Source organism: Leptodactylus fuscus, chromosome 11 (genome assembly GCF_031893055.1).
Source record: "Leptodactylus fuscus isolate aLepFus1 chromosome 11, aLepFus1.hap2, whole genome shotgun sequence".
Lineage (NCBI taxonomy): Eukaryota > Metazoa > Chordata > Amphibia > Anura > Leptodactylidae > Leptodactylus > Leptodactylus fuscus.
The window spans coordinates 33,748,257-33,770,861 of NC_134275.1; the positions used below are offsets into that span (position 1 = coordinate 33,748,257).

At 42.2% G+C, this 22,605-nt stretch overlaps 1 protein-coding gene across 2 annotated transcripts in view; it reads right to left on the reverse strand.

Annotated features, from left to right (window-relative positions):
* Positions 1-1,172: 1,172 nt before the first annotated feature.
* STXBP1 (syntaxin binding protein 1) overlaps positions 1,173-22,605 on the reverse strand; it is a 43,753-nt gene continuing 22,320 nt past the window's right edge. The window contains exons 7-20 of one of the 2 annotated variants that reach the window (XM_075260195.1): positions 22,113-22,261; positions 21,068-21,152; positions 16,670-16,800; positions 15,870-15,977; positions 15,722-15,782; positions 15,568-15,633; positions 15,357-15,437; positions 14,376-14,514; positions 13,929-14,038; positions 13,626-13,727; positions 12,431-12,516; positions 12,149-12,303; positions 8,346-8,478; positions 1,173-2,386 (exon numbers count right to left, since the gene is read on the reverse strand). In XM_075260195.1, coding sequence (XP_075116296.1) covers positions 8,369-8,478; positions 12,149-12,303; positions 12,431-12,516; positions 13,626-13,727; positions 13,929-14,038; positions 14,376-14,514; positions 15,357-15,437; positions 15,568-15,633; positions 15,722-15,782; positions 15,870-15,977; positions 16,670-16,800; positions 21,068-21,152; positions 22,113-22,261 — 1,383 coding nt within the window. In that variant the 3' untranslated portion in view covers positions 1,173-2,386; positions 8,346-8,368. The remainder of the gene's footprint in view (positions 2,387-8,345; positions 8,479-12,148; positions 12,304-12,430; positions 12,517-13,625; positions 13,728-13,928; positions 14,039-14,375; positions 14,515-15,356; positions 15,438-15,567; positions 15,634-15,721; positions 15,783-15,869; positions 15,978-16,669; positions 16,801-21,067; positions 21,153-22,112; positions 22,262-22,605) is intronic. The other variant, XM_075260196.1, reaches the window with a different exon arrangement.

The following is a 22,605-nucleotide window of genomic DNA, read 5'->3' on the forward strand; positions in this document are numbered from 1 at the left end:
AGTGTTCCATTTCTACATTTCATTATTATGGTGCTTGTTTATATGTCTGTGTCTCCCGATTTGCACTAAGATATATTGTGATCTTGCTTATTGTTATGATATGTTGTGACAGGCAATAATAATAAACCACACCTATTGTTAGATACAGGATAAGTAAAGAGTATTTCTGTGTATATTGTGGACAGAAAGGCAAGTTTCATAACATGGCCACATATCACCATTTGCATCATGTTCCCTATGCCACGGTTCAACAGAACCAAACTGCAAGTGGACCTATCACTGGTCCACTTGCAGTTTGGTTCTGTTAAACCGTGGCACTCGGGAGGCCTTAGAAGTAACAAGCCACCGTCGGAAGAAGAGGCTGAAGATTACGCTGTTGAAGAAGAGGAGGCGGCGCTGGAGAGAGTTCTCTCACAGCATTGGGGACGCCCCCAGTGCTGTCTGAGCGCTGGGACCCGCCCCCAGTGCTGCGAGAGAGCTGATTAGCATACCAACAAGAACCGGGATTGTAGGTGAACGGCGGCGCGGAGAAGACGATGAAAGGTAGGAGACGAATAGCCTTTCTTAAGGCTATTCCGACGTGGTACTTAGAAAAAAATCATGTCTGAGTGATAGGATCCCTTTAACCCAGGAAAGAGTTCTTCACTGTAAGAATGCTTGAAATCTGTCTCATGGTTTAAAGTAGCATTTGTTCTTTTTTTTTACAATTAAGGCTACATTTACTTTTGCACTGGAGTCTCCATTGAAGACTCCATCACAGTTCCACTGAAAATCGGTGCAGGACTTTTTCCTCTGTCGGTTTTAGTTTTTAAACATTGGACGCCATTACAGTCAAAGGAGTTCTCCGGGCTTTGTGTGTAATTGCTATTTTAGTGGTCTGCCTCTCCATTGCTGTGGTCTTCTGACAGACCAGACCAACAGAAAGGCAGCGCTAGTGTGAACCTAACATGATTCAGAGAAGGGCTTCTTTATAGTAACAGTGCTTGAATTCTATCCTTCTCAAAGTATGTAACCACCATATACTCTTCATTTTTCTTGAGATTTATGAAACATTATTTGTCATGCTTTTTAAAATATCTTTATTATTTGCAGGCAAAAATGACAAAACTGTACCACATAACAAATATTACAGGAAGGAGAGGAGTGAGGCTGAGGGTTCTGTCCTAGGTTTATTCTCTTTACCCGTCAGTCTATAATATATCCATAAGGAGTAAAACTTGTAGGAAAGCTGAATAAGAAGCATGGAGTAAGCAGGTATAATATCACAGACTGTATTGTCCTTCACTACACAACATTTCTAGACAGCTCCTCGTGGGCGTTTCTTTCCTGGATATTATTTACATGAAATACACAAAATAGCGATAATAAGTTAAAGTTGTAGTCTGGCGCAGTTGATGCCTTAGCCTCACCCCTTCTATCTAGAAACATAAATATCTCTTTATATATTATATATATAGGACGGAACCAAACTCAGACATTTAGGTTGCTACACACAATAAGGATGCAAGCATTCATTTCCAAGGAGTGGGGCAGGACAAGCTCACTCAAATACAGAAACACGCATTTCCCGAACACGTAACAAATCGGTCGATAGGGTCAGGAAGGTTTGCTTAGGACTAATGGTAAACATATACTTCATGAGTATATGGGCATTGGACGCAGGATGTTCTAGACTGTGATGGAGATACATGGCATCACTGGATAGTTACCCCTCTGTTAGTTGTGCTTTATCACATGGGGGGTGACTGCAGGCTCAAAAGCTCTGCAATGCTCCTCTGCCTGTCTAGCAAAAGCAAAGTGCATTGTGGGAAAACTGCATAAAAGACAAAGCAATATTTGACTCCCATTGTGGTCTCACCTATGGTGTTGGCTGCAAAGCAACACAATTGTGCAACAAAGAAAATGTCAGTGCACAGTAGGAGGCGACACGTGTACACATGTGCTTGACCCAGGATGTAATGCATGAAAATTAGGCAATAATCCAAAAATACAAGATCCAGAATTCACTGGTGTCATTACAATTCCAGGACGAACAGACAGATACAATCTCCACAATGCAGGGTGCAATGGGGGAGGAGGGGGGGAAGAGTACAAAATGGCCAAAAGTACATCCATGCCTTAAAGTTAAGAAGCCTCGCTCAAAGGCCAATATTTAGCATTGGTTTAGAAGTAGGGTGGGGCTGGGGGACTCCCTTTCTGCTGGTGGGGCAAAGAACCGAAGAAGACTGATCCTCAACAGCTGGATGGGCAGGAACGGGTAAGACGGGGGAAAGCTATAACAGTTGGAGGAGTTTAGGGGAAACCTAACTGCTGATTTCATCGTCTGTCTTATTCAATCTCTTCAGAGCGTCCAGGAGTTTCTGAGGGGTGAGGACATGGGTGGAGCCTGCAATAGAATAAATGGAGAAGAAAGAGAGGGGAACAAAAGTAAGTATAAGACAAAAGAGACGTCTTCTAATATTACACTATGTAACCCAAAAATGTCAGGACACCCCATACTGGGTAATGGTTTTAGAGGAACTATCTGATCTAAGACTTAATACTATTACAGAAGACAATGATGTCTGCATAGACATAAAGTATATACAATCTAGTAGTCAGATCTTTTGTGAAACTGATATTCACAATAGTTTTAGGAAGACTAACTGTAAAAAGTCTAAAAAAAAATCTAGAACGTTCCATCAACATCTTTCCTCTCTCTTTCTGTAAGGCATCTGACTGCTGCAGGAGCTCTCCCCCACTCTTATTTCAACTATAGAAAGTCAGGGACATTTAGGCAATGTTCACACGACGGAAAATGGATTCCGCTTGTGAACATACCGCGTTGCTAGCCGCGACAGAATGGCGATGCAGTGCAAACCGGCATCCCAATGCGGCATACTGCTCCGGATTAGGCCTGAATGAATGGGTCAGCCGCGGAATCCGCGGGAAGAAAAAGCATGTCTTCTTTTTTTTTGCTACTAGCTACTGGAAAAAAGAAGCGAGCGGCTCCCAATAGGAGTCAATAGGAGCCGTTTTTAGCAGCGTTTTTTTGAGGCGGATTCCGTATCAAAATCCGGTGTCAAAACACTGTGTGAACTAGCCCTTAGGTTTGCTCTCTGATGTATCTGTAAGCCTAAGGGGATCAAGAGGAAATGAGCATCTGTGTAATCTGCAAGATTTCTGTAAGGCCCGCTTCTACCCAAGTGCAGAAATTTTGCAGACTGACAAAACACTGCACAGGTTTATTTCCAGCTTACTTTAAGCAATCAATTATAGTTTCGGTACTCCTTATAAATCTGGCATTTCAAGAAAATAAATCAGGTTTCATGATATTTAGGGAAGAGCTCAGTTTGTAGCTGATTTGTGTGTCTGCACTGTGTGTAGGTGACCCCTCTTAAAAAAGTCCTTTCATCACCTTCTCCAACTTCTTGATCCTTTTAATAACCACCACTCCATAGATTCTGACGCACTTGGAATTTCTATTCTAGCTTCCACCACTCCCGAGTACTCAGTGTAGTTAATTTTGGTGTCTGATTTGCTAACTAGACTTTCTAATGCCATGTAGGTGGTGTCAGGGAGGAGCAAACAAAGGGCTGTGATGCAAAGCTCCAATCAGAGGCTAACAGTGTCAGAGTTAAGAATCACGCCCCCTTGCCTAATCCTGCCTGACACCACCGACTTGACATAAGGAAGTCTAATTAGCACAACAGGCACCAAAACTAGCAGCACTGATTGCTCAGGAATGGTGGGGGCTAGAGAAAAAATTTCAAATATGCCAGAATAAGTGAAGAGGAGCCTGTTAAAGGATGAAAAGAGCTCCAGCTAGTGGAGATGGTGAAAGGTTCTCTTTAAATTATTAAAATAGCTAGTGACAACAATTCAAAGGAATTGTTAAGAGAGGCTAAAAAATTTAATCTGGAATCTGGTTGCTTTGGCCAACACCTCCATTTTTTTCCCACTAAATCTCTGCTATATGAAGCCATCAATTTCATAGAGGTTAGGGGGATTAGATCTCAAACTATAAATAGGTTTGGGTAGATAACACCTACTATCTTTGTATCCCCATATCTTACATGATCCTCAAAGGTGTTCTCCACCTGATCTCTTTTTATGTGCTTATGTCGGAATTATGTTGAATTATGCCAAGCCACTTTTCCTCTTCTGTGGTATCGGCACAGTGCTAATCCAGCCAAAAAAACATCAGCAAATGGGAGATAAAAACTATACTCCAACGCTGTCCCCTTGTGTAACTCCCATCTCAAAGTGTATTGCAGAGATTATCGCATCTATAAGTCTGGAGACACCATATGACGACACATGGATTACCTGAGGGTTCTATAATATCATATTTGCCAACTACCCCCAATATGCCAGGATATCTCATCCAGTAATACAGTAGCCCTACTCTGGACTGATGAGGAGAAAACACTCCGAAATAGAGCTGTCTACAGATGGCTGTCTCAGATTTTGTTGGGATGAGCTCATTTGAATATTTTTCCCATAGATCATTGCCTAAAGTCTCCATGGAACACTGTGTCTCTTTAATGAGAAACAGTACACACCACATGTTAGGACAGTCACTAACCTTCAACAAGTCTTGGCAAATTTGGGAAGTCCTGACCAAAAAAGGGGAAGCGACTAGTGAAACCTATGATGTCCCACCAGTTTTAGGGCTGGAATGAGGCCGTGTCCATGTGCAGGCAGGATCGGGAATTTCAACATCCCTATTTTACCTACCACAAAGTATGTATGTAATATGGACCCATAGGGGTTCCAAAAGCTGCCATAGAGTCTCAGTGCATACAGAGGCAACCAGACATGTGTCCGCAAAAGGGTATTAGCTCTCCCTCGCCAGCATAAACATACAAGCATGGGATTTATTCCACAAGAACCCAGACTTAAGCTGTGTCCAAGTGACTGGAAGCCATAGAGCTGCACTTTCAGGTATAGTTGTTGCTCTATTCTTGCATTTTGTGGGTTCTAAGTTTGTCTGACACAGTTAGCATCCTATACAAATACATAATGAAACAAATATACTGTAATCACCCATATAATACATTAGTAGCCTTCCCATAATTCCCAGCATGCAGTGCCCCTTTTGGATATCCCTCCCAACTCCCCTATAAGCAAAAAAAAAACATTTTGTGTCAAACCAACCACCACCCCCCAGAATCAATGCTTGCTGACATGGAATCCATGACATGCACAGATCCCGTGAACGAGCGATAACTTAAAATGTGACTTGCGTGAGCTATAGCCCAATACCTGCTGCCTCCCAATGGAGAGAAGGGGTTAATGGAACAGATGTCACTGGATAAATGAGGAAATGGAGGTCCAAACCAGGAGACTGGCACCTTTATGGCATAACAGGGACTTACCCTCAAGGTTTAGGGTTAAAATTTTTCAACCATGGATCCAGATTGTGATTTTAGCCAAATACGATCCAGACGGACATACATGTTGTATAGTAAAAGGTGACATTCGGCCTGGTTTACATTAACAGGGACCAATTAAAATGTGACCGTCACCCACGCACTGTTGAGACAACTGTCAAGCAACTAATTTACTAAGAGCAAATTCATCATCGTTACTGTCTAATGAATCCTCAATAGAATTTGGTGCCAGCTTATATTGGCGTAGGCGACAGGCACAGGTTAATCTGGTCTCATCTAAACTACTATGACATTAACCCCTTCTCTGCCATAGCAGGTCAAGAGCGAGCGTTCCTTGCCTTGATTGGTGAAACATGACATCATGCAACCAGTGTCGATGTTTTTTTTGGGGGGGGCTACATCTGCCCCACTGTACGTTCAACTTACAAATATTGCCGTGGGGCTGACAAGTGAACCGCTGGCTGAGCAAAATGCTTGAAAATGTTTGTCCCATGGTAAAGATGACACAAGGAATCATGAATGACAGATGGAGAAGGAAAAGTAATGGATATCGGAAGGAAAGTGACCTCAGTCTGAAAGTGAGGGTATCTTAGGCCCTGAGAATGTTTGGGCCGCAGTGGCCACATCTTCACATCCTGTTTTTGGTATTTGCAGGGACCCCCATGATCCTCAGCAGAGATAAAGCTAGTATGCTAAATAACACACAATATATTAAAGTGGTGGTCCAGAGACTGTAACGTAAATTACTTACTTTGTACATTTGTTTACATTGGACCCAAGGGTTCTGGGCTAGTTTTGCCCCGGGTCACATGATCAGAACCAGCCCTGCATGCTTCTGTGCTATGGGGGCTGATTTTATTATAGTCTGATCATGTGACCTATGGTTAGAACCCTCAGGTCCAGTTTAACCTAATGCACCGAGGAAGTAAGATAAGTTACAGTCCCTGGACAATCCCTTTAAGATATTCATTCTCAAGATTGATGGGTTTTCCAGGGTAATAGGCTATCATTGTTTGGTGGTCTGACGATCATATTCTAGACCTGTCATTGTTTATCCACACACAATGAAAATCATAAGACTGTCTGAGTCTCCTACTGCAGCTTAGCCCGTCCGTATGTTGGCTGTATTTCCATACTCCAAGTGTAATAGTCATCTATAATGCTAGGAGTCCCTGCCTTCCTGCAGGACTATTGTCCCATACTAAAAACATGACTATACAGGAAGAGATTCCTGGCATTATAGATGACTTGGACCCCGGGTCCCTGCTCAGGGTTCAATCCAGGAAAAACAGCTGACATATGGTCTGAATTTCACAGACTGAATATGACATGTGAAGCTAGCTTAATGGATCACACTACTGCTGATCATTTCTAAGGTTCATGGAAAAAACCCTAGTGGGGATAGTGCAGTTTTCTTTCAGATGAAGCTAAAGTTATGCATGCATTACTATTCACACGATAAGATGGAACAATTCGATAATAAAGTAGAGCAGAAGCAGTGAATACAAATCTTGGCCACTGGTCCTACAAAATGCTGAGAATAGATTGAGAATTATGGAGTCTAACTATAACTAGAAAGTTTCAGGTCTCCAATAGTTAAGTCTTGCTGTCAAATATTCTTTAAGGGTATGTTCATAAAGCATAATGTGACACTGATGTTGAGGTGGATTCTGCCTCAAAATCAGTGCCAAATTACACTTTGAATTTACCTCCCACTGTATTCAACGGGAGTCAGAAATCGGAGCAGGGTGCTGAAAAAATAAGCGCCCTTCTCTATCTCGCCAGAGATTCTGCAGCTGATTGAGTTGCAGAATCCGCTGCATCAGTCACCAAGTGGCCTCATTCATGTAAAGGCCATGGCAGAAAGCTGGAAAGTGGAGAGGATTTCAAGTCTACTTCAAATTCCTCATTTCTTTCCACCTTGTGTACATACTATAAAGGGGTTTTCCATGACTATGAACTAGTAAAATCCAACACCATGAACCCCGGTAGTAGTAGTATATTAAAGGGGCGGTACAAGTTTACAACATATCCCTTATCCACAGGGGATAAGTTGTAGATCATTGGGGGTCTCACTGCTGGGATCCTGACACATTATGAGATTGGGATCCCTTGTGCTCAAAAGCATAACTCGAAGCTCCTGGGCAATGCACAATCTGTTATAGGGACCTTATCCACCTTGTACCGTTTAGAATAGTGATCTATTATTTTGCCAGGGCCTAGCATCGACTGCTATCTCTACACCCCCTATAGCTATGCCCCTACTTGCACCTGTCTCAATGGAGCATTGATCGCTCCATTCACCTCTATGAGAGTGGCTGATATAGTTGTGTGTTGTTGACAGCTTCTTTTAGGCAGTCCCAAAGAGATCAATGGAGCGACATATCTACTTGACCGCTGCTCCTTTCATATTTCATGAAGACCTACAACCCATTCCCTGCCCAGGGGATACATTGTAAATGTGGTGTAACCCCTTAACAAGACTTGATATTGATTCATTATATTTCCCACAATACAAGGAGTATTCCAGCCTCTAAGTATAGCTGAATAGGGGTAGGGAAAGATCATTCTTTTGATAGATTTGAAGGGAAGCCATAATGGATAGTCGTATGAATAGTGAAGAATGCATTTTGTATGGAAATGGAAAGATCACATGATGAGGAGGGAAACAGAAGCCAAAGTGGAACCTGAAAGCAGAGTAGGGGCAAGCCGTATGACATCATGATACAACAAGCTCAATGGTAAGATGGAGGCACCGATCAATCATGAGGTGTCATGATCAGCGAAAAGTGGAGGACACATTTTCAACTGTTTCTAGAATGACATTTCCAACAGAAAGTAAAAACCAGCAAGCATTTTCTTATTGTAACAAACAAGTGAAATTAATTGGTGATGTCCGAGCTGAGGGTGAGTGGGGCAGAGAAATCCACGAAGGGTGGGGGGTTTGGGGGTATTAAAGTCTCTCTTTACTTTTTGTCCCAGCTCGTTAGACCTCACTCCATGATGGGAGCCGGGTCCTCGAATGACACCCGACTGCTGTCTCGGAAGTCTGGGTGTCTGAGGTCTTGAAGAAATTTGATGGGTGTTAATACGTGAGTGGAACCTGTCAGAGAAGAGAGGGGGGCTGACAAAGGCCTAACACGGAGAGGGAGGAGCAGGGGAAGGGTAGAAAAGAGGGGTCTGTTGAAAAAATAACACATACAGAAGATTATGGTCGAAAGACGTCAAAAGAAAAGGTGATGAGGAGAATGGATGGAGGAAATTCACTAACAGATTGAAAGCAGAAGAATGTGTAAAGGATGGAAAAGAAGAAGCAAAACGGAGGCTTAAAGGGGTTTTCCAGCCTTAAACTGATTTTTTATACTGATAGTCATTAGTAGGTGATCTGTTTGGGTTTAATACCTGGACCTGCACAATTTAGATGTTTCGGCAGCCTCTGGGAGCCTGAAACTGCAAGTGGATGGGCAGTGTGTGCAGCACCATTCCTATACAAATAATAGGTAATATAGTGGACGAGGCTGCTGCACCATATTGGAATACCGCTGCAGATGCGCCCGTCCACTGGTAGCTTCCAGTACCGGGGAGCTTCTGCAATAGCTGATGGTATCAGACCGCACAGATCACATATTAGTAACCTATTCTGTGGATAGGTTATCAGTATAAAAAATCAATTTGGGGCCATAAAACCCCTTTAAAGAAGAATGTAGTGATAAGCTCCATGAAGAGTCAGGACAAAGAAGGACAACCACCAAGTAAAGCAAAAGAAACAGAAAAAAAAAAAAAACAGAACAAAAGCAAAAATATAAAAGTGTAAGTGTTTCTAGCTCTCTACCTTTCAATATATTTTACAGAAAATTCTAGAGCACTGCGTAACACTGCGGATTCTTAATACAGCAAGACAGCCATTGGGAATAAAAGTCATCCACAATGGGTGATATCGGCCAGCCATGTTTTCCAAAATTATACCCGGGGGTCGACCATGAACATCTGTCAAAAATGTGATCGACCAAGTTGGAAAATTACAGCATGGTAACTACCATCAGATGGAATTACATTTGGGTGGATTGATCGGCCATATTCAGCTGATCATTTGACATGTTGTTCAAAGACAAGGGAGTAAAATTTTTATAAAAGTGATCCCTGGGTTGGCCTAGTGTGGCATGTTGCGTGGGAGGATTATAATGATTCATAGGATAACCGATTGTCTGAAATTCTGCATATCATATCCAGTGTATGATCAGCTTAAAAGTACTGTCCAGCTCATTATGACCAACGACCTTCCTTAGGACGCCCGTCAATACAAGATTAGTGGGGGCTGACACCTAGGACACCCACTGATCAGCCGTAGGCAGGGGCTGCGGCGCTTGAGTGAGCATTGTGACCCTTTCTCTGTTTACATTTCATGCTGTCTGTTATACAGCGGCTGTGAGATGTAACTATAGTTTCCAATGTGTATGGTGGTGTCCCATCTCTCCCCTGATGGCAGAGCAAGGGGGCATGTTGAATTACAGCATGCCCAATCCTATGTTCTCAAGGTTGTCTTGGGTTACCAGGGTTGTCTCGCAGCAATTACTTTTCACTCCCCTTTGAGAAAACACACCCGAGTCATGTGTGCATATACTTGAGGTTTGGGGGGGGGGGGGGGGGGGGGGGGGGGTCAAGGTCTGGCCAAAAGCTAACTCCTATGGAGAGCTAAACTCAAATGTGCATGTAGCGCAAAATAGAAACAAAATGTGTGAAACTGAAGATACAGTAAACACATAAAAGATGTGTCAGAAGAAAAATAACAAAAAAAAATCTGCATGAAAGTCAAAATAAAAATATGTAAATCACAGCTAGAGGGCGATAGATGGTTAGTGGATTAAATGTTAGTCAGGAGAGAGGGGAAAAATTGTGAGTGAGACAGGCAGAAGCGGACAAAGGACAGCAAAAGACAAAACTCTTGACATAACAGAAAGAAGCAAACAAGGGTCATGTAAGAGACATCAGACATACAATCCTCTAGAGGTGAGAAAACTGTACTGCTACTGATAGCGACTCAACACTTTCATGTATAAGGTCTAAAACCACAAGATAGGAACTGGTATTGCAGAACTGGAGGGGCAGGCAATGGAACACAGATTCAAAGAATCTTTTCATGCTCCACCCCTGCAGAAATCACAGTGCCCCACCCCCGCAGAGCAGTCACAAAATGCTCCACCCCCGCAAAGCAGTCACAATACACCACCCCTGCAGAGCAGTCACAATTCAGTTTTGCAATTTTGCTTGCAGAGCTTCTTTAACATTACAAAGTGCACAGATCATAAAATGGGTGCACTCTAGCCCATCTAAATATGTAATAAATCTAAAATTTTTGATAAAGCCCCTAACTACCTTGGACACTCTAAATCCCATACTTTGTAAGGAACTATCACTACAGTTTTCACACCTCAAGAGACAGCAAAAGAGACAGTCAAAGAACAGAAGTATAAAAAACAGACAGACTTTAGACAGGAGTTTTGATAGGAAGAGACCAACATAGAGGCAGATACGGCCTGTACAGTACACATGGCTGAACATACACTCCAACAAACCTGGTCATTCACTCATTACAAGGAGAAGCACACATGCGTTTATTTCACATCTGTTAGACTGTTTACCCTGTGTGTAGTCAGTTCAGGAAAACTACCAAAAATAACAGGGGGTGCCTGAAATCATAAGCCCCATTCAAGTGAATGATTCTAAGCTGCAATTCCAGGTGTGAAGAGGGCCTATAAGCCTCGCTGTATGTTATCATTAATGTCATTAGTCATGTAAAAGAATATGGACTTCAATGGACTACACTGAACACTGTATCCAAGCTAGAGTCAATGATCGGGGGGGTCATCTAATGGGTATCGACTCTTTCTGATGGTAGATGTCAGGGAAGAGCATTGGATTTCGACATGCCCCAAAAATTATTCTCACTGGAGATAAGTCATTGTCAGCAGTTTCTTACAGAGGCTAATTCCTTCTCCCCTCTGAATACACATGCACACTCAGCCAAGTCCAAGCATGCGAGTATAAAGGAAATGGGAAGAATAGCTGTTGGCTAAACCAGAGTTCAGCTAACATCTCTATTAGGAGTATGGTCAACTGCACCCTCGTATTCCTGCTAACAGGGCTATAAGAAAAGGGCTATCCTATGGAATACCCTATATGAGCCAGAAAGACTAGCTGCTAACAAGCAGTGACTATTGCTCTGCTGGACCCGGGACATATCACATGGACAACCATTCATTGGAATTGCTGTACGTAAAACTATATTTGCAGACTGTTACTGGCAAGGGGCAAATCAAGCAGATATTTGGTGCAAAAAAAGCCTTGTACCAAAAGTGAGACTCAATATCATCCTTCTACTCCAGTTTTCTGCCATAGGAGAATGATGGATTCCCTCCATGGTGTTATATGTCTAAGGTCAATAAGTTTATCTATGTTGTAGGTGCAGCAAGGTTAGGCTGTTAATATATTAGTAGCCAGTCATACACATAACAGACACTCAAATATGGAGAACATATACATATAACATACACACAGTATAAAACATACAGAAAAACAGAAATACAGATAATACAGCAGACACACAAGCGGAATAATGCACACATAACCTACATATACTTACATGGTGAATAGCGCCAGGTGTATATTGTAATAGGCAAACATACTTAGTAACATACACACAGATTTCAGATTTCATTTGGTGAACCCATTAAACAGCCCTGTATACACGGGTGATATATACAGCCGCCACTCACCTATGAGAACTTCCCATTTACCGCTGGCCTGTGATACCTCATATGCACAGCGCATTTCACTGAGAGCCACTCCTCCCAGGATGAAGATGATCAGGCGAGGGCCAGCCCGGTACTCCCCTGGAGCCTTGTTCTTGTGCCAGTGTCCATAGCGGGCACTGCAGATAAAAATGTATTAAAACATTTACCCTTGCACTAGCAAATATATATTTTCATTACTTATGAGACTCATATGATAGTACATGTGGTATCGGTATGTTGTTTGTTCATAGGACTGGCACCTACCTTACAGCGGTTGTACTAAAAGAAGCAGAGGAGCGTGTGGAGATGTATGGGTAATGTTTAGTGTCCAGCTTGTCGTCAATGGTGTCCTAGATTAATGGGATATTTTGAAAATTTTATGACGGTAATTGTAAGAAAAATCAAGAATTATTATTTTGGGTAATCCTTATCTTATAATCCTATATATCACAGAGCTCAGCTTCTCTGCTCTATCATATAACCCTATATATCACAGAGCTCAATGTATCTCCAGCTATCATATAACCCTATATATCACAGAGCTCAGCTTCTCTCCTCTATCATATACCCCTATATATCACAGAACTCAGCTTCTCTCCATCTATCATATAACCCTATATATCACAGAGCTCAATGTATCTCCAGCTATCATATAACCCTATATATCACAGAGCTCAGCTTCTCTCCTCTATCATATAACCTATATATCACAGAGCTCAGCTTCTCTCCCTCTATCATATAAACCTATATATCAGAGCTCAGCTTCTCTCCTCTATCATATAACCCTATATATCACAGAGCTCAGCTTCTCTCCTCTATCATATAACCCTATATATCACAGAGCTAAGCTTCTCTCCTCTATCATATAACCCTATATATCACAGAGCTCAGCTTCTCTCCCTCTATCATATAAGCCTATATATCACAGAGCTCAGCGTCTCTCCTCTATCATATAACCCTATATATCACAGAGCTCAGCTTCTCTCCTCTATCATATAACCCTATATATCACAGAGCTCAGCGTCTCTCCTCTATCATATAAACCTATATATCACAGAGCTCAGCTTCTCTCCCACTATCATATAAATCTATATATCACAGAGCTCAGCTTCTCTCCCTCTTTCATATAACCCTATATATCACAGAGCTCAGCTTCTCTCCCTCTATCATATAAACCTACAGTATATATCACCCAGCTCAGCTTCTTTCCTCTATGATATAACCCTATATGTCACATAGCTCAGCTTCTCTCCCTCTGTCATATAATCCTATATATCACAGAGCTCAGCTTCTTTCCATCATATAACCCTATGTCACAAAGCTCAGCTTCTCTCCCACTATCACATAACCTTATATATCTCACTGTTCAGCTTCTCTCCCTCTTTCATATAACCCTATATATCTCAGTGTTCAGCTTCTTTCTTCTATTATGTAATCCTTTCTAAACCTAACTGCTTACCTCCATGATATCTTTGACAACTGGTGTCCATCGAGACAGTTGATAAGTCTGTTCACTAATTCTCTCCTTGCGGTCCGGCTTGCTCCTGCGACGAAGTGTGGACTAAAGATTGAATAAGTTGTTAACATTTGCCAGCGTACCATTCAACCTCTAAGTCATTTCCTGAGCAGCCTAGGTCTATATTGATATGTATCTCCACTAGCTCTCCCCAGTCCCCTGTCCTTGCAACTAACTACATTGGATAATACTAATGTAATATAGTGAAGGTTTGTCCTATGAACCACCACTTAAAAATATACATACATCAGTGATGATAGGAACACCCAAATGCCCCATGTTGGTTATGATCTCGCTATCTTCTGGTGGAATCTGTGCGTGCTGGATCAACTTGTTCAGATTCTCCTCTGTGATCCCTGAAATAATAAGAAAAATGTATTCATGCGCCTCCTTGTGGTCATTCATTTATTATCTACTATAAGTCTCATATAACAGTTTTTATGCATTATGTCCATCTGACTGTAAGTAAAGTAAATGCCCCAATACACTTAAGTAACTGTTACTGTTTTGCAAGGACTGACTATTGTATTGTAAGTGTATGGGGGTGTAATAACCCCCCATAGGATCAGGCATGTTGAATTTGATTATGCCTGATCCTTTGTTCCCATGGGAGAGAGAGAGGTGCACTTGGAGAACATATGCACCCAGCGAAGCCAAGTGTGTGAAGAGTTCAGGAGGTGGACATCCACTTACCATTCTTAAGGAAGATGTACAGGAGAATGATGCGGATCTTATCATATGTGCTGACATTTCCATCCAGCAGAATAGGGACAATGGCCCTCATAGGATCCTTAATCTTCTCCCCCTCTGCGTCTGTGCCCATGGCGAGGTCCTAAGGAATGATAACATGATGAATCTCTGCAGCTGACCACTATTATAGGCACATTGGGGACCATTTAACAAGCCTTATGCCAGTATTCTGGTGTGATAATGTTGCAAACCTCAGGATTGTTACTTTTTAAACACTATTTGCAATAAAATTGTTAGAAATGGCGTTTATATGTCACCTTCAATTTATGGAGAAAGGGGTGTGTGAAGGCATGCTATGGGGAAGGTCATGGTGTCCACCAAATTTACCATCATTTACGCCAGTTATCTGGCGTAAATGACAATTGAATCAGTATTGGCCAATGGATGCGTGGAATTAATTACGAGTCCTGTGACTCAAAACCCCACATATAACTTTCTGTGAGCATGTCCTCATAGCAGAATATAGCGTATTACTCATAGCAGTGGTTAGAGTATTCATACTGTGTTTGCAGTGTATGTTTAAAAGGGTTTTGCACTTCTTTACTTTTTTTAGATGCTCTATCCTCTGCAGAGGTACAACACCCAGGACCCCGCAGATCAGCTTTTTGAAGGCATATGGTGCTCATGTGCTGTGACCTTTTCACTATTTACATTGATAGCCATCTGTTTTGATAGTCAGTATACCTTTTATTGCTAGATAGCATAGTATGCTTGACCATTTCATGGTGTAGGCATTTTTTTTCATGTAAGTCTATGGGCTAAGAAGACCAAATATGCCTATACAGCAGAATCTATTAGAGGAATCTGTCAGAAATCCTTCTTGTGCATGGTGTAAAAACAGAGTAAAAAACTGGTAATTTTAATGACAAGACCCCTTTGCTAAAATCTTCTCCATCGTATATACAGGACATTAGTATTTCTCACCTGCTCCACACGGCAAAGTTTATCCACGGTTCCCTGGTAGTGCTTCATGCAATCCTCGGCTAGGTGTAGGTGAGTGGAGTACTGCGGAGATATCAGTGGGTTAACTACTGCACAGTGGCTCATATATGAGCACCAGTACAATGGCAATAAAGGCAGAGCAGTATATATGGTGGATAACTATAACAAAAAATACAGTATTAGCTGCACTCACCTTGCTCAGCTCCTTCTGATACTGAGGCATCTTCTTCAGCATTTGGGAAAGATCCCTCATGGTGGTCTGGGTATAAAACAGAATATTAACCCTTACCAGGCACAGCATGATCCCACCTATGATGACCAATGCAGAGTAATGGCAGATCGGCTACCTTGTCGCCTGTGTTCATCCTCTTGCTGGATGAGAAATCCTTTAAAGAACGAGTCACTTCTCTAGATATCAGTGAAGAGAAATATACCATTAATTCATATAAGATGAATCTTTATGATTTGGGTGAAAATACAACAGAAAATACTTACTGAGACACTTCAGCAATGTGCTTGTGACGCAGGGTGACCCAGAGATCGTCGTCTTCATCTAACAGGACCTCCTTGACGCGCTGCTCTCCGATACCACTGGTCTCATACCTGAGGATAAAGAAATAGTGGGTATATACTGACTTAGGCTGCGGCCTCATGTTGCAGAAACGCAGTTTTTTTTGTTGGAAGTTTTTTGAGCCAAAGCCAAGAATGGCTACAAAGGGATGAAAAACATATAGGAAATTCTTATTCTGCTCCCTTCTGCTCAATCCATTCCCTGCATTGGCTCAAAAAACACAGCAAAATCTGCAACAAAAACATATGCGTTTCCGCAACATTGTACTGATCATGATATCCTACCTAGCTCATCCCAGCATATACATGCACTCAATGGGTAAACTAAGTCACATCCAGAGACTTCTTTTAGTGGCTCTCTCCCATGAGAACAAAGGATTAGACATGTTTAAATTCAGTAATCCTTCTTACCCCTTCTTACATCTGCCAGCGAAAAGTTGAGACACTATATACATTGTATGATTATTCTATCTCTCCAAAATGAGAGACCAATGACTAGGATAGACTAATATTCTCAATGACAGATGGAGATCCATTGTTGTCACCTGATAACTACAAGGATTGTTGCTATGCAAAGGCGGATATTTATGGTGGAGACAGCCGAAAAAAGTACATGGAAAATCAGATTTCCATTTAATATATCAATCCCTACCTATACCGTAAATATCATAGGCTGCTTTATAGAAGTTTGACACACAGCATGGCGTCCTGACTGCCGCACTTACTTGTAGACATCATTCTCCACTGGAAGGAGATCGTAACTCATGGCCTGGAAGGTTAACTCATGCAGGACTGGAGAGGCCGGATCAAAACCACGATCCAAGATGATGAGCTGTGAGCGAGCCTTGTCCGGGCCCTGTGTAAAGAAGATCACACCCTAGTAAGTATCGTGTGTGGGCTGGGATAGCGCAAGGAAAAAAAGGTGCAGGTGCCCATAGCAATAAATTAGTCAGGCCCATTCGGAGAATGAAACCAACGTGCTGACAGGTTGCTATGGGAAACTGCACATAATACTATATACATAGGTCCTACAATCCAAGGGAGCTGTAACAGATAGATACTCTGTACTGTATAGGAAAGTACCGGGGGGCATCACTGATATTTTCCTTCTCTATCAGCCAGCTGCCAAATTTCACACTGAATTGGGTTACTATGTGTGTTTTTTTTCAGTCCTAGCCGAACAAGTTAGCAGCTAATGGGGCAGATTTTCAGCGTATTGGGCCTCCTCCATTCTGTGAAGCTGCAAATGCTGGGAGGACCATCAGGGTTAAATAATGTATTAGACACAAGAACTACCAGCAGGTGGCAGCACAATATACAGAGAGGAGACAGTCTCTGCTAGTCAGGTGTCACCGGCTCACACTGGTTTATACCCATAGAAGTGAACTTAGGCCAAGGGGGCTGTGGCGGCCATCTTGGCACTTAGACAGGTACTGAATCTAATGGACCGGCAGAAAGCGCTGTATTTGGGCATTTTGGTACCTTTTTATATTTTTTCGGCTAGTTTTGTAAGGGTAAGTTCACGCAGAGTTTTTTTGCAGGTGGATTTTGACACGGACTCTTCCTCAAAATTCGTCTGAAAAAAACACCTCCCATTCATTTCAATGGGAGTCACTTGCAGTTTTTTTTTTATTTATGCTAGCAATTTCCTCTTCACTTTCCGCCGTGTGAACTTATCCTAAAAGTAGTTATACCTTTATGTCAACCGCCATAAACTATTCCTGAAATCTACCCTATAGCTCCTACATTATGTGTTTTTTAATAAATTGGGTGTATCTTACACCAGAGAATGAGTCTTGCAATGGCGAGCCATTTTACTAAGGCCCCATACACATGACTGATGTACCATTCAAGGGGGTCTCTGTACTGTTCCGATGAATATAGAGAAGGTCCAAAGGCGTAAATAGCAGGGGGTGGGGAGGTTGACAGCACTGGGCCCACTGACTCTGTGGGGATGTAAAAAACATGTCAAAATACGCACCAAAAAACGTGACGCGTTTTTTTACACGTGTAAAAAATATCATGGAAGTCAATAGGAGTGTTATTTTTACACGTGTATTCTATACACGTGTATTGTGCTAAAATGTGCTTGCGTTAAGTCCGTATGCACGGGCCCTTATAGTGAGCAGCAGCTGTGGAGGCTCCACATCGAGGGATCGGGCGCATTATTAATTAGGGGGAATCATTCATTGAAGGGCACTATTGTAGGGCACACAGGAACATTATTAAATTACAAAGGCACACAGGGGTATTACTCATTTCTAGGGTATTTCTACATTATATATTGAGGACAATGTAGGTCGGGTGCCTGGAAAAGTAAGGAACCAAAGATGTCTGTCTTACACAGAGACAAGTCATAGCTGGTAGAAGTGGTCATTGCGATCCAGATGGAAGAGATGAGAAATCGATGGAAACCAATACAGTCAGAGACGTAACCTGTAAGTCTCAACATTTTCCTGTACTGTATTTACTTAAATGGTCTTTACAGACCTGTGTACTCTATAGCCACTATCTACCTCTATAAGGTCACCATATAGTGATAATATTGGTATACCTGAGTTGCAGGCCTACTTAAACATTTTCACCTTTTCAATGCGCTGAACCCCTGGCTACACCTCTGAGCAGTTCCAATCCTGCTCCGTGACATTGGAGTAGAATGCCCCATTGAAATAAATTGGAGATGGAAGGTACTCGGATGTCATCCAAGCATCCAGGTGGATTACACTATAAAATCATCCCTTATATTCCATTGTGTGCATGAAGCCTAAGGGTCCATTTACACAGAGTAAACACACAATCATTTTGCCACAATACACTTGTAAAAATAAGACTCCCATTGACTTCAATTACATTTTTTACACGTGTAAAAAAAACGCGCCAGAAAACGTGTCACGTTTTTTGCCACTTTTTTTTACACGTGTAAAAAATGTCATTGAAGTCAATGGGAGTCTTATTTTTACACGTGTATTCTGTATTCTTTACACATGTATTGTACCAAAATGAGCGTTTATTGCATTTATGTGAATGGAACCTAATACTGGACTTAATAAATGAGTCCCTGTATTTGGATATTATTGGGCTCTATGGAAGGCACAATATCTAAAGGTCACCCAGAAGCCATTGTATTTTTAGTGGAACCCCTCATTAATGACATACCCTATTTCAACACCACAAAAGGCTGAAGTGGGAAGACAGCTTTAGGCTCCGTTCCCACGGAGTAACGCGCTGCGCATTCAGACACGTATACACGTGTCAGAGTGTAAGCGCTCAAAACAGATCCCATTCACTTCAATGGGTGCCGGCTTACGGGCGCTACACATTGAAGTCAATGGGAGGCTTTTTAACCCATTGATTTCAATGTGTAGCGCGCGTGAGGCGGCACACATTGAAGTGAATGGGATCTGTTTTGAGCGCTCACACTCTGACACGTGTATACTAGAGATGAGTGAGTAGTATTTGAAACGGCAGTTTCGAATAGCACGCACCCATAGGAATGAATGGAGCCGGCCGGCACGCAGACGGGGCCGGTGTCCTGCCGCTTAACCCCCTGCGTGCCATCTCTAGTGTATACGTGTCTGAATGCGCGGCGTGTTACTCCATGGGAACGAAGCCTTAGACTAAGGTCATACACTGCAGCATGGTGTCGAAAGCTGACATCCATTAAGTGCACCTGTCCATGGACAAAACTAGACAAATAGACTGCTTTGTCGTGTGGGTTCCATAGTGTTTTCCTATGTGGTCAGCTCAGGTTCTAATCTTTGTATTGAACACTCAACAATAACTGACATGCGTGTTCATAGTGTTGAGCAAAGGAATTTTGGGAAGAATTTATTAAAGGGAGTCTGATAGCACCAAAAACACCATTAAACCAGCCCCAGTACCTTACATGGCTGTAATTTTTGTAGAATGGTCCCTTGAAAAAACAGCTTTTTGTTCCTATGCAAATGAGCTAAGACTACATCAGAGTATTCTGGGCGGCTGAGCATCGCGTCTTCTTGCTCAATACCCCTTCCAGAAACACTGACATTTTTATCCAAACAGAATCTATTACACAACTACTGTACTAAACAGTGGGTTAGCCGGCTGCCATTCCGTTGCAGCGAACCCCCTGCGTACTCAGAGAGTGTGACCTTAGCCTTACAGAGGACCTTTCATATCCTCCGACATTGGCGGTAAGAAACGAAAGCTGACAGCGTGCTGAGTATTGTCGGAGGGGAAGGTCGTTCTCTGTAACTCAGCAATGACCCTGAGCTGTAAGGCCTGCACCGATATCTCTGGCACCTGGGCGCACGATAGCAAAGCTGACATTGCACTAATTTAAGCACATTGTCAGCGGTATATAATACCACTAATATCAGAGGACATGAAAGGTCCTCTCTAACCTATATTCAGACCGAATTTTTTATATCCTAAAGATGCCTACACGCATCAGATACAATATGGTATTATGTTTATGACCCTCAAGATTGGGGTACTCCACTACTTTATGTAAAGGTCCATTGACTAGTTCAAAGGTCTAAGCTGAACACATCCAATATTTACTGTATTTTTCAGATAAGATGCGTACCCCAGGTTCATACAAGGAAAATTTGAAAAAATATTTCATATTAGTCTAGCCTGGTGGTCAAGTGGAGTATAGGGGGGTCTACGGCACTAACCAATGAGAAGGCACTAAGGATCTTTATACTTTGTGTCGGGGGTCATTGTGGAGCATCATATCGTGTGGGGGCAATAACATGGCATTATACTGTGTGTGGGGCATTAAGGAGCATCATATCATGTAGGGGCAATAACACTGCATTATACGCTGTGGGGGGAACTAACTTGCCATTATACTGTTTTGGAGGGAAATAATGTGGCATCATACCATGTTGGGGGGCACTAACGTAGCATTATACTGTGTTGGGGCATTAAGGATCATTAAACTTTTGGGGGGCATTAAAGCACTTGTGTGAAGACAGCAGGGACTACCCCTGCTGCTGCTGCTGCTATTGTAAGGTATCAAGGCTTGGGGTACATGGTCAGTCATTCTAAGATTTCTAATTCAAATCGCACTTTTTTTTTTTTTTTTTTTTTTTGCAAAACCTGTTTTTTCAACAAGTGTGATTTAATTCCTGCCTCACCTCCCCCATAGTTGGATCATCAGCCTTGTATGCATCCAGCTTATCTTGGATCAGCTGTGCAAGCATTGCATTATCCTTGTAATCTCTGCAGAGAAACAAACAGGGCAATTAATAAACTTATATAACCAACAGAGGTAACACATCCAAAGTACTATACCCAGTGCAAACAGTGGTTTGTTTTTTGATTTTTTTTTTTTTTTTTGATTTTTTTTTTGCATTTCCTCCAGCTTTCTATGGGGGTCTGGGTGTCAGACCCCACAGATCTGATACTGACTACCTCTCCGGTGTATAAGAAATCCATTTGAGGTTGGAAAACTCTTTTAGGGCCAGTTCATATACACGTGTCAGAATGTGAGCACTCAAAACATATCCCATTCATTTCAATGGGTCGTTAGGAGCGTATAACGTGCGTAATTTTGAGGCCGCAAAATTACCCGCGCAAAATTACGCGCGTTATACGCCCGTAATGACCCATTGAAATGAATGGGATCTGTTTTCAGTGCTCACATTCTGACACGTGCATATGTGCCAGAATGCAAGCGCGTTAACTCTGTGTGAACTGACCCTTAGGCTAAGGCCCCACCGGATGATACGCAGCGGAACGCGGTTCTTGACGCAGCACTTTGAACAGAAAGTTCACAGAGTTTTCCTCTGCGAACTTTCTGTTACCATTATATCTACGCGGAAGCCGCCAGCGTTTGCGTAGATATAACTGACATGCTGCGATTTCCAAAACCAAACCGCAAAGTGGGCATGGGATTCGCATAAATCCCATCCACTTTGTAGTTCCTGTATAATGCCCCAAGCGGACTCCCTTAATGGAATACCAAACGCAAATGTGAACCGGGACTATACCAGAGCAGGGTGTGGAGTGTGAACCAAAATGTCACTCTTCAGTTACATTATAGAAGGATGCGCTTCCTAGATAACAAAAAGATTAAAAATGGCTGCAGCTTCCTGTCAGAAGACCAGCCCTGCAGCACAAACTTCTGCACTAACAAATAAAATTAAGAGTTTAGTCATTGGTTTTGAAGTACGAACTCACCCACGGTAGCGTACAGCTGGATACTCTTTCAAAGTAGCACACAAAGTGGCAAGCTGCTCTGCAAGACGCTCCAGAATGGGATTTTTCATCTGAGCCTTATGGGGGCTGTAAAAACTGTGGAAGGAGTCAGGATAATCCAAGGAGAAAACCTAGAACAGATATTACAAGACATCCTTAAAACACTAATTCTATATATAAATAAATATAAATTTATGTACGACAAATATAATATTTAATTCTTTGGCTGGAGATTGACTGTGGAGTGGTTCCTAGCAAATGGGGCCTTGTCTGACATGTTTAGTCTCGACCACAATCAGAACTGTGGAGAAGCTTTCTGCTGCTGCAGTCTGCCGCCCAGCCACAGGCAAGCTACACCTCTGCATAATTTTCTAAACATTGGATAACGTGCACTAGTATTGCAAGGTTGAGCAAAATGGATGTCCTTCATCAGACTGGTTGATTGGAATAAATTTTAACCATTTATTTGTATCAT